At 34.6% G+C, this 12,913-nt stretch overlaps 1 protein-coding gene across 1 annotated transcript; it reads right to left on the bottom strand.

The window, feature by feature from the left end:
• Positions 1 to 61: 61 nt before the first annotated feature.
• LOC126812044 (forkhead box protein J1-B) lies at positions 62 to 6,965 on the bottom strand. The gene is made up of 3 exons (XM_050538215.2): positions 6,697 to 6,965; positions 4,943 to 5,475; positions 62 to 2,830 (listed from the first exon to the last, which is right to left on the bottom strand). Exons 2-3 carry the CDS (start codon positions 5,468 to 5,470, stop codon positions 2,036 to 2,038), a joined length of 1,323 nt encoding a protein of 440 aa, XP_050394172.1. The 5' UTR covers positions 5,471 to 5,475; positions 6,697 to 6,965; the 3' UTR covers positions 62 to 2,035.
• Positions 6,966 to 12,913: the final 5,948 nt, after the last annotated feature.

The following is a 12,913-nucleotide window of genomic DNA, read 5'->3' on the forward strand; positions in this document are numbered from 1 at the left end:
CTTGAGTGGACAAATTTGAGAAGGGTATATGAAATACAAAATAAATCACATTTTATATATCTATGATTTCAGACCAACTTTATTATGTTTGTTACAAACAAATAATTTGAACTGAAAATCGCAACAAATTCCAATAGAAAAATACAAATCTTATGTTTTTGTTCAAATAAATAACAACTCTGAAAATATGTACAATCTATGATATAAACAAGTCAAACATACTCAAGCAATATGTAATATGAAAAAGACTATAGATATAGATGTAATTCTATTGACACACAGTGAAAACAATGGATCACAGTTCATACCAGTATATTTATTATCTTGAGAAATAAGCACTTCAAAATATCACATTCTAGAAAAAATAATTATCAGGTCTGTTACTATACAAAATACTGGCTTACCGAATGCTGTACACATTTAGCACATTTTAATAATACAAATACTGTTTAATAGAATTAAATACTGTTTGTAAATTCTAGATGCACTAATAGATTTAACTACTAACACATATATAGGATATATTCTATACCAAAACACACCAAAGTGCAGTAGAATTTAACATTAATCCTATGAGCACTCTAACGGAATTATGTTCAGGGTCCTGTTTTTCGAAATCTTAACTAAAAGATAAATTCCAAATTTTAGGAGATATTTCAATTTTGATTGGCTAAGCACTAAAATCAATCTAATATTACCCAATCAAATTACTCAAATTTGGATTTTATCTTAGTTAAAATTTCGTGAAACAGGCCCCTGTTTATAATTAATAAGTCTTGAACTTTTTAAAATATCATTGGGAAGAAATGACACTTCAAAAAAGTCTAGCAGAATTTAACATTAACATTTTAAACACTTCAAAGCAATTTAAATTATTCAACTTTTTCAAATAGCATTTATGGAGAAATGTCACTTCAAAATTCAAACAAGAAAGTGCAGTAGATTTTAACTTTAACCCTTTGAGCTCTTCAACATAATTTAAATTTTTGAACTTTCTGAAATATCATTTGTAGAGAAATGTCACTTCAAACCCAAGTGCCATAGACTTCAACGTAATTATATTAAATACTTCTGAAACTTTCTAAATACATGTAAATACATATCATTGGAGAGAAACGGAATTCCAAATTGGATGAATGTTTAACACAACGGAATTAATATCATATAGAAGGGGGGAATGTTGTTTACAAACTGGCCTTTCATAGATAATTTATTACTGGTACTTTATTGGATAATGGGACGGAATGTTACATACACTGTCACGTTTTCAAGAATGGAATTCACAAACAGTGTGATCATTTAATGAGTGTTACATACATACAGATTAATGAAGGAAGGTGTGTGTCACGTGACACACAATCACGTGACACACACAATCTCATTGATTAATGGCGATAGATCTCATTCAAACACTTTTCAAAATGTCTTCAACGAGAATAATCTGTGATAGATGGATCAATAAATCTTTCAGGAAAATGACAAAATGATTAAATGTATTATGCAAACAAAAAATATACAATCACTAATCAACAATGGACGGAGTTGTGATTGGGCTCGGATTAATACATCACACGAATTCACAGTCGAACTCGTGGTTAACAATCCATGTGTGTACATGTACACAAAATGTCATCGATTTCTCCACAAGTTCACATGACTTTATGGATTAATGATATAATGTTTTATTCAAAACAAACAGGCATTCACCTCAAAAATGTGAAATCGGAACTGATTATATAGCGTCCATATCGCAATCTCATGAATATCACGTGATGTCCTTCAGGGCATTACCACATTATATCTTCAATAATAAAGCCAACGTTTCGTATTCTTTCACTGCTCAAGACATGACTGGGCATGATTTTCTAATACATTAATAGACAACATACTTAATCATTGCTTGCGACAACAAATAGATCGCCACACTAGCTTTTATTAAACACTGTCCTGTTATTGGTTTTTATATCTTGATGTTGGGAAACACTCATATTTTTATGAAAGTAGTTATAAAGCACCTTTTGTATAATTATGAGTTTCACATGTTATAAGGACTGGGTATATTATCAATGTCAAACAGGTTATCCATATCGAAAGCACTACCCACGTCATCCATTGCCGGGATCCATATTTGTTCACTTTCATAAACAGGCGATGATGAGTAAACTGGTGTATTAAGTCCATGATTTTGATGATGAGTGATATCCGCTAGTTTACCGGAATCTCCGCCAACATTTAAAGCTTCTTCCCACCAGTCAGGTGCTCGTATATTGTGTCCAGTAACGGTTAAATCTAAGGGGTTATCGCTAAATTGTTGGGAATTGGGTACACCGTTAGTAAAGTCAGCTTGAGCAAGAAGATCATCTAGACCCAGATCATCCGAGTTGGACTCAGAACTAGGGGGACTCATGGCTAAAATAGGACTAGCAGCATCATCTTCGTCTAATAATTGTTCGGTTTTGATTCGGACACCCCCTACCTCAATGTCTTGTTGTAAAATGGAGGTCCAATTAAAATCGGTTTTAATATCGGAGTGTTCTTGATCTTCTTCTTGGACACCAAAATAAAGTACACTACCATTAACTAGAACTTGATTTTCGTCATCTAGGTTTCCATTTAAGGCTGCGAACGTTTCTTCTTCACGTTTTATTCTTTTAGGGGCAGGAGCGGGACAACAATCTCGACTACCACGTCGTTTCTTAAAGATGCCATTTTCTATCATGTCACTGAATTCGGGGTTAATCCTCCAAAAACCCCCTTTTCCTGGTTCATCTTTACGACGGGGCACTTTTTCAAAACACTTATTTAGGGATAAATTATGTCGGATGGAATTCTGAAAAACATAACAGATGACAGCGATAATCAATAAAGTTATATAATGCTACAATAGATTATACGTTTAATTACAGCTATAGGTAAGTGGTAATGAGCTTGAAAAATGGTGGCCCATTAGCGTTATTATGGAGTACTTACAGCATGGGTTGACTCTTGTAACAAACAGATAACTAGAATTATGTAAAAGATCAACTACGGTTGTATTGTGTTATCAAGGATGAATTATTCGCTTCACACATCTATTCACAATAATCATCCAAAATATGTCTTCTATTAACCCTCTAATTCCACTGGAATGTGTTAATTCAAAACCATCTCCCAAATTTTATTTTAAATACTGTTCATACGTTATGTTTAGCTATGGGTCATTAAAGGTGTGTATTACGTCACTGAAAGATTATAATATGTTGCTCTCTGTGTAAGTAAATAATATTCAATAATTCCACCGATCTCCCATAAAACCATTCCTCAAATTTAATTTTAAATATATTCATAGGTGATGTTTAGCTATGGTTCATTAAAGGTGTGTATTACGTCATTGAAATATTATTATATGTTGCTCTCTGGGGTATGTTTATTCTTTCTATGTAAGTAAATAATATTCAATAATTCCACCGATCTCCCATAAAACCATCCCTAAATTTTATTTTATTTATAGGTAATGTTTAGCTATGGGTTATTAAAAGTGTGTATTTCGTCATTGAAAGATTATTATATTATGTTGCTCTCTGGGGTGTGTATATTCTTTCTAATTCCACCGATCTCTCATAAAACCTAAAGGTCATGTGTATAACGTCATTGAAAGATGATATCTTGCTTTATGGGGCGTGAATATTGATACATATTTTTTGCATTGGAATACATTGGCTTATATTCAATAATTGCGTTGGTCTGTGTTGGGGGGACAAGAAAACATGCATATTACGTCAGAGAAATAAGGTATTGTTCCGCGAAGCGTAAATTTAAATACGTGTTATTTATTATTGTGCGTAGAGAATGTGTGCTCTGTACTATAAAACTATTCAATGTGATTTAATTAACACACCTTCTCCATGGTATAAATCAATTCAGTTCTTATACAATTGTGATCATTTATTCCCCTGTTTATACGATCCTTTATCGATCGCCCCCACCAAAACAATGAACATTCCAGTTCTAGTTAATTATGTGTCTGTGCAAGTATCTTACACGAGAAGTGGTCTTCAAGGAATGTCTTACAATCATTATTGAATTTAGCACGAGTTGAAATCAAGTACACCCCGAGTTCGAATTACTTACATAGCATCACGTCAGTGTAGGTGTAACATAGATACAATAAGCATCAGGTAACATAAGCCTTCACTTGATCACTTAATCAACCTTGGACGTCATGTCAATTACGTTATAACAAGAACGGGACCAATTTAGACCGAGATGAACAGATGTGGTCATCAATAAAATATATAACTAAGAGTGTGGATTAGCCAGCTGTAGAAATCTATATGCGTTTACACAGGATTTAGCCATCGAAAGTGGCAGATCTTGATTTTCCATAAGGAAGTTTGAGCCATTAAAAGGATATTTGATTGAATTGAACATCAGTCGAGATCTGGTGAGATATTATCACCACCTGATCCTACTTGTTGTCCACCTTACCTAAACCACTATGTCATATAAAGATGCATTATGTTAAGATAACAAGAAAAAGCTGACCGTTCTTGCTATAATAGTTTAAAAACAGATAATGAAAAATGAATATGTTGAAAATGTCATTTAAAGTGCTTTATTCTTAGCGACGTTATCACTGTTTGAAATTTTGACTAGAAATAGCGTGAATAGTCTCGATTGTCAAGTACCATTTCTACGATAATTAACAAAGTTCCGATTTTCCATTTGAACGTTTAACAAAGACATAAGACATACTGTTTCTAATCCACTAAATATCTCTGTCATCCGATGATCTAGAGAGCTGATGTTGGCATTTAATGTGAATACGTGTCTAAATGATAATTCATATAACATTTGAAGCTAGAAAAAAGACCTGCAATAGGTATATTTAGCTCTTGCATAATGCGTCTTTAAAATTTAAGTGGACGTCTATTGAAATTAGAATAAGTTATATAGAACTAACCTGCCAGCTAGGATCCGCCATTCTGTAATACATGAAGTTATCGGTGATCCAATTGTAAATTGCTGATAAAGTGATCTTATTTTTCTTCGTCTCCTTCATGGCCATGCAGATAAGAGTTGCGTAGGAATACGGAGGTTTTACATACGGGTTATTCTTGTAATCGATGTTATCTTGGGCATACCCGTTGTTGAAGGACGTTACCTCGTTGTAATTTAATCGCGAGTCTAGCTTTGGTGGTTGAATTGTAGTCAATTGAGGAAACATGTTCTTGACTACCACTGTTTCTTGGGGAATGGGACTGGGAGGGGGAGTTGGGGCACCGGTGCCAATCTTCATGATATTTAAATTCTGTAACCAGCTCAGGCTCGTGAGACTGTCGTCCAGGTTGACTCCACCATTACTGCAGGTATCTAGGGGGTTCTTGGCCAACCAATTCTGGCGCAGTCGTTTTGCGAGAACATCTCTGGAAACGGCCGGCATCTTGTTCTTGGCGCGTTGGGTAGTTTTTACATGAATTGGCAGATGCATAGAGGCTGTAAAGCAATAATAAACAGGGGTAAAATTCAATTATAAATAATTCGATGTACTGTCTAGAAGGTCATTAATAATTAACGAAGAAGAAATCAAGGGCTAATTTTGCGTGACCTAATGAAAACAGATGCACGTCAATAATACATGCTATACATAGTCAAAGCGCCATAAAATTAGTAGGCTTTACTTCACTAGTATACTGGTCTTTAATCTGATCATTTATTGATAGTAGGGCTTGACTTCACAATATTTAAACTGTAGGAAAACCCATCTCAATTGAAGATGCCGTCCGTCAATCTGATAACCACCACTGATAAGGGTTATCATTTGGTAACTACTGTAAATATTATAAATACACAGTTAAAAAAAACACCAATCTGTTGATGTTTATAGTAAGGATCACTATGGTCTCAAGCTATATATAGGCCAATATAATTGCATAAACATTGTAAGAGAGAGAGAGAGAGAGAGAGAGAAGAGAGAGATTAACGTCCACTCGACACACACTAGGTCATTTCGGGACTAACATATGGTTCAATTTTATTTCAATAATCCGCTTGCGCGCAAGGGTCTTTAGCAGTGGGGGGGGCAAACCGGGGGACCCGGAGAAAACCCACAAGGTTGGACAGGCGACCCTACTCCTTGTCACTTACATGTATACATGTAAAATGCAATTAAACATTTTTAAAATAAACATTTTTAAAAATGTACACTATATATTGTATGTCCATTGAGTTAAATATGTACCAATTTAATCCATTCATTCAATCATATTAAACACGCCGGATTAAAAATTCCAAATAAATGAACATCTTTAGATTAACAGTAAAATAAATCATACTTAACAGCCACTAAAATAATCCTTCAGGTCGCCAATCATAAATCTATGGCAATCAATGGGGCATATCATTAAATACCAAACCCCCACAAAAACGGTGTAGTATTTCATTAAACCCCCCTTAATAACAACAGGTCGTGACATATACTTTATATATATATACTATAGGTCACATATAGATCTATGACCTATGCCTGCAGTGTTACGTACAATACACTTCTATCAGTATGCGTTTGGACATGTAGAACCATTTCGCGTCAAAATATTCATCTCTCGTACATTTAAAGTTCAAGAGACTAGCATCAAATTTAAATCACAGTTATTCACTAGACATAACGATCTATTGATCTGAGATGCAAATTAACACAATTCATATTATACTTACATAAACAAGATGAAATTCTTCAAGATGGGAAATTCCTTATATACATGCGTTAGGTCTTTGACAGATGACTAAAATCTGCTAAGATTCCATGCGACGGCAGCTATTAATGAAATCCTTCCCCAATATGATTGAATTATATGATGTTTTCTGTGATGGTTTCCCCTTTTTCGAGTGTTTTATATGTTTACTCGAAGCCGGGAGGTGGTTAACTGTATAAGCCGGTATGGCAATATAAATACCTATTCGTCCCGCAATTGATAGCAGCGTGTAGCAACAAGATAAACCGACATAAATAATAACCCTGTTGCTCATTGGCCAGCGTTGTTGATTCGGCCGCCAATGGCATCGAAGTAAATATCTATAGATGACTTTGACAAGAGGGTTACAAACGTCATAATCGCATTTCGTCAACAATAATTTGTGACGCATTAATCTAATTAAACAAACGACTTAATGACCAAACAGGTATATCGCATGAATGCTGTCAGTCTGATCAGTTTTTCCACCTGAGAAATCTAATAGTTTCTTATTGTCTGTAGGGTTGTGCACAGAGAATGGTCAATGAATGATTGGTTGTTTTTCATTCTATGGAAAGGCCAAATTAAATAGTCATAACTGGGATAGATTCGATTCTCATCTAAAACGTATAGTATGCCTTCTATTAGTAATAATAATAAATTCGTGTCGAAACATGCGATGGTTAAGACGTTAAGACGAAAATCAATCTATTAACCGAATTTTATAGTATTTCTATTAAATATTGCACGGCGAATAGTATAATTCAACGACAGTTTGACAAGAAGGGTTTTAGCCACGATGCCCTGGCAAAATGATATTGTCGTTGAATTTGTTAATTTGATTCCCAATTTTTTGTTCTTGTATGATTCTTGAATGAGACCTTCCATAATTAACATTTTATTTTAAATATCGAATCTCTGTGTCTAATCAGATATTCATTCTTTTTTAATTTATTGAATAAAAATATTGTTCAAACTACTATCTATTATTAACACTGTTCGTATAAAATACCCAGTTAGTTCCGTGGAATAAATACAACTTTTGATGGGATGGGGTGGGGTGGGGTGGGGTGGGCGGCTTTATGAAATGAATGACCAGTCTGAAAGTTGACAAGACTAAACGAAATACAAATAAAATCGTATTTGCTTTCTATATTTCTCCCATATTCCTACTTAGAAATGGAAATATTTTTCGTGGAAAATAAACTCTGTGTAAACAAATATGGCGGGGCGTCTATAATTAAAACGATCTGAGACATATAATTAGTATTTTATTAATTTGTGTAGGATGTACAAAAAAATCAAATCATGGTTATATAAAGAAATGAAATAGGGTCTAACGCCCTACTTATCTACACCAACTGAAGACAGGTAAACGCCATAGAATATGACAGGACAGAGGACCTGACAAGGGCAGTTGTCTAGTCGTTCGGATGGAACGAAACACCGGGAACCCGTGTATACATTGGCGTGCACGTAAACGATTCCTTGGCAGTTGGAATTCGATATATGAGTAGGCTATAATTATAGTGCCGCTGCCAGGGCAAAATTTCCCCCACAGCACACTGTACGGCGTATGCCAGCCTTCATTAGCCCAGTCGGAGCAGAACAGTAGGACGTTAAACCCCATTTCATTTCCATAGAATATGCTGTATTATGCGGGAAAAAATTGCTCCGAGTGCGGCGTTTCCGCGCGTACACTACACTCTGGTTTTTCGTCTCTCCCGTACGACTAGACCCTGTTCCTTGACATACTAGGCCCTCCGTCCTGCAACCCTGCAAATACCACAGGACCTCCTGGTTAGTCAGCTGGCGCATTACTCACCAAACCACCGTGACTCTCAGATATTTAAAAGAATTGAACCGCCATTTCTAAAGCAAATTCAGACAAGTGCAGACACCCGATTATAAGATAGCTGGGTGGGTCTACGTGCTTTGTAAACCTATTTAATAATAGGCTCTGATATAATACTAAGATAAAGGGTTTATTATTAGAGCTTTCCGAGATTTAATATCAACCTTCAAGTGCACTGTACATTAAAAGAGAAATAGATATAGACATAATGAGATCTCTATTAATCTTATATTAACCCGTCCTGAAGAAATAGTCTCAACATTATTAATATAATCCATGTTTCTATTATCATTATTTAAAAAAAACCTAATGAAAACTAATGGAGCGATTTTATACGTTAAGTGTTCGAAGGTTGACAGGAAACTACATTACATAACACTAATATTATTATAAGAAAAAAAAAAATTAATGAAAACTAATAGAGCGATTTCATACGTTAAGTGTTCGAAGGTTAACGTGATTACATGAAACTACTACTATTATTATTTTAAAAAAACCTAATGAAAACTAATGGAGCGATTTCATACGTTAAGTGTTCGAAGGTTAACGGGATTACATGAAACTACTTATACTGTAATATATTATTATACTAATACGTTTAATACACCCGGCTTGAAAATTGCTAATATGTCAAACAAACAAATTAATCAGATTTATTTAATATTTATTACTTATTAATAACGCGCCTACACATATTTTAATAGCCGTTTCTACGCCTCATTGGGCAAGACCTCGACGGCGCAAAACGGTACAGCTTGCGCGCGGTTAGATCGGCGAATGGGTCACCGCATGCCGCAAAAAAAGGAGGTAAATTTGTTATATCTATAAAGTTAACTTCCATTGATATTGTTATTGATTTTTATTGATTGTTTATATAATAAAATCCAACAATAGTAATACAATATGAACAATAATAACAACAACCAACAATAGATGTTTTATGCCTACTATTTCATTTATCAATAAATAACAAATACTACCTTACATACTTATTACTGACTTTGTTGTACTTATATATAATATAAATGCATTGTTAATATGTCACAGTATGCAAATACACCCCATATGAAAACCCCTGAATAGCATAACTTTATCTGGTCAGCGATACCAAACATAAATAAATATAAACATTGTCATACGTGACTTTATTAACTCTGTAAGAAAAAGTGCAGAACACAAGATAATTCGGTCGAAGTTCCCCCTTAAAGTGCATTGCCTTGCAGCATGTCTTTTTTTTAAATCCCAAAAGCAAATATTATATCTTATGATCGGCTGATATTTATAGATTAAAGCATTAAGCCATGTCATATTGAGACATACCGGCCATTTTCACATTTTTTTCGCGATCTTGTCTCAGTCAATTACATATATCAGACTATTCAGGAAAACTTCAGAATCAAACATAGATAGAACAAACAGTACAAGAGGGCGAGAGGGCGAGAGAGGGGGAGAGAGAGAGAGAGAGAGAGAGAGAGAGAGAGAGAGAGAGTTTAAGTCAACTCGACACAAATTAGGTCATTTCGGGATTAACATATGATTCAATTTAATTTCAATAATTCGCTTGCGTGTAGGGGTCTTTAGCAGTGGGTGGAAACCGGGGGATCCGGAGAAAACTCACGAGGTTGAACAGGCGACCCTACCCCGTTTCACGTACAACCGGGGAATCGAAACCACGCCAGTTGACTCAATGACAGACCTTATGATACAACGCGCACTAGCTAACCATTCGGCAATCCAACCCCCCTGTTTCAGAAGAACTAAGAATGTTGCCTCGAGGGTCAATCAAAACGCAAATTTATTAAATCCGAGAAATTAGAGAGAGGCACAACTACTTTAACACGTTGATGTATGTACAAAGTTTCCTAAATATATCTTTGGAATTGCACTTAATAGAATGTTTATGGCCAATAAGACATATGGAATATTAGAACTGGTTCTCCTCGGAATGAATAGGTCGACCATAGAACCCGAGCGATGAATCATCAATGTCAATCTGGGCGGTGCAAATTTTTTTTACATGTATTTATTGCTCCATTCAATAACAATTTGTATAGAAGTATTTTATCATTTATTAATAAAGTTGAACAATTTAAAATACCATTCATGCTGTCATTATAAACCGAAACATGCATTTATATTACACGTTCTAAAAGTTCTATAATAATAAATCCATTCAAGATTTTTAAAAGACCGTTTAAACGGTCGAACTATACTTATTCAATGGTTTATCATATAAATATAATATATAAAGTATGAGCTTGTTGGTATTATGGGTATCGCGATCAAACAGGTATGTTATATCTATAATGAACAGAGTAAATAATACGCGTAAGATCAGTTTACCTACTGTAATTATCTTTCCTCGGCGGTCTAGACTTAAAAACATTACTATTAATTACAAAACATAATAAATTACCGGGGAATATACGTATATTATTATCTCTTTCTGGAAGTCCGAGGATAGCCGTCGGTTCCTAATCTTCAAATCGTTAATTTCTTTAATTATTTTGTGTGGGTTTATTAAACATACATTATGCAAGAGCTAAATCTGCCTATTGCAGGTCTTTCTTTAGGCCTGAAATGTTATATAAACTATTAACAAAACAAGACCATAATCGACTCTCGGTGGCATCGGATACTCGAGATTTTAACTAGATTAAAACGGTTCGCCATTTAAAAAATTTAATTTAAAAATGGGAAAGCGAGGCTAAGTCCCGATTATACCAGTGTCCTGGTTACTACTGTGCACACATCTTGTCAAAACTACAAACAACGATAACTTTGCTGAGAATGAAGTAATTTGAAAGAAATTTTCAATATTTTCTTTTTTTATCATCTATTTTTGAATTATTATAGCAAGAATGATCAACTCTTTATTAAACTCCTAACTAATGTATCTTTAAATAATTTTATTCCACAATTTGATTTTCCTGGGTCATTAGAAATATCATACGGCATGTATTTTCAGATAAAAATCAATTCAGACGGTCCTGCAATAGATAACCTAATTATGTTTGAGTGTAACGTCAAAGCAGAAAAGTACACATATTGTTCTTAGTCCCAATCCATCGCCAATCTGATTAAAATACAGATCTATATTTCGTTTCGTTTTATTATACTTTCGATGGCCAACACTACATGAAGATCTGACCGGTTGTACTAAAAGATCGCGTCAGAAGTCGTACGAACGGCTTTTGACCCTATGACGTCAGACATTGATTAATCAATCAGCGTTGACGGTTCTAGTGATTTACCCACAGTTCCTTGCATCACACGCCAAGAAATCGCCGTAATATATGGTTTCATTGGCTAATTCCTCACGCCATCTAGAACGCAGATTATATATTAGCTCTTCCAGATCCTAGTGTAGTACAGACAAATAAAACAAAAATTTGAACTATAAAAAACGAAACGAAATAGGATCTGTTTTAATCAGATAGATCATCACAAACCAGGCCATTTCGGAACTAATATAATGAGAAATTTAATGAAAATAAAATACAAGTCCACAACACCTGGATCGACGATAAACCTTATGATCTAAAGCGCAAGGGTTAGGTTAGACATCCTGGATGATTGCTGTATGATTGGATTTTTATCAAAATGGACAGAAGTCCCCTTCCCCACCTCTCTCACACCAGAGAGAGAGAGAGGGGGGGAGAGAGAGAGAGAGAGAGAGATTAACGTCCACTCGACACAAACTAGGTCATTTCGGGACTAACATATGGTTCAATTTTATTTTAGTAATTCGCTTGCGCAGTGGGAGGAAACCGGGGGAACCGGAGAAAATCCACGGGGTTGAACAGGCCACCCTACTCCTTGTCACGTACAACCGGAGAATCCAAACCACACCAGTTGACTCAATGGCAGATCTTATGATATCCACTCCATTTGTTTAATCGAATAATGGAGTGTAAATTATATAAATGAAATAGAATACGAGAGATCTATCTTTATAAGATTAACTATGGAGTGATTGATGTTAAGCAGTACGATATTTTACTATAAATCAATAGTTTTCTTTAATACAATACTATATATGATTGTTAGTCTTTTCTTATATTACAGCAGATAGAACAGAGAATCAATACACAAACAGAAATCAATCTCCTAACAGGAGTACACTGGTCTGTAACTATTAGAATTTGATAAAATGCCGGTATCAAATGTCATACAAAATGTCATTTATATGGAGGTTTTTTTTCTAATTTGGAGCTTTTACGCTTCAAGAATATAAATTAGTTTATTTGGAAACAAAATTGGTACTGGAAAATTTCATTTGTCTAAAGTTCGTGGTTTAACATTTTCCAGTCGGTAAGCTGTCAGTGAGAGTGATATTTCAACC

This window comes from Patella vulgata, chromosome 2, assembly GCF_932274485.2.
Source record: "Patella vulgata chromosome 2, xgPatVulg1.2, whole genome shotgun sequence".
Taxonomy (NCBI): domain Eukaryota; kingdom Metazoa; phylum Mollusca; class Gastropoda; family Patellidae; genus Patella; species Patella vulgata.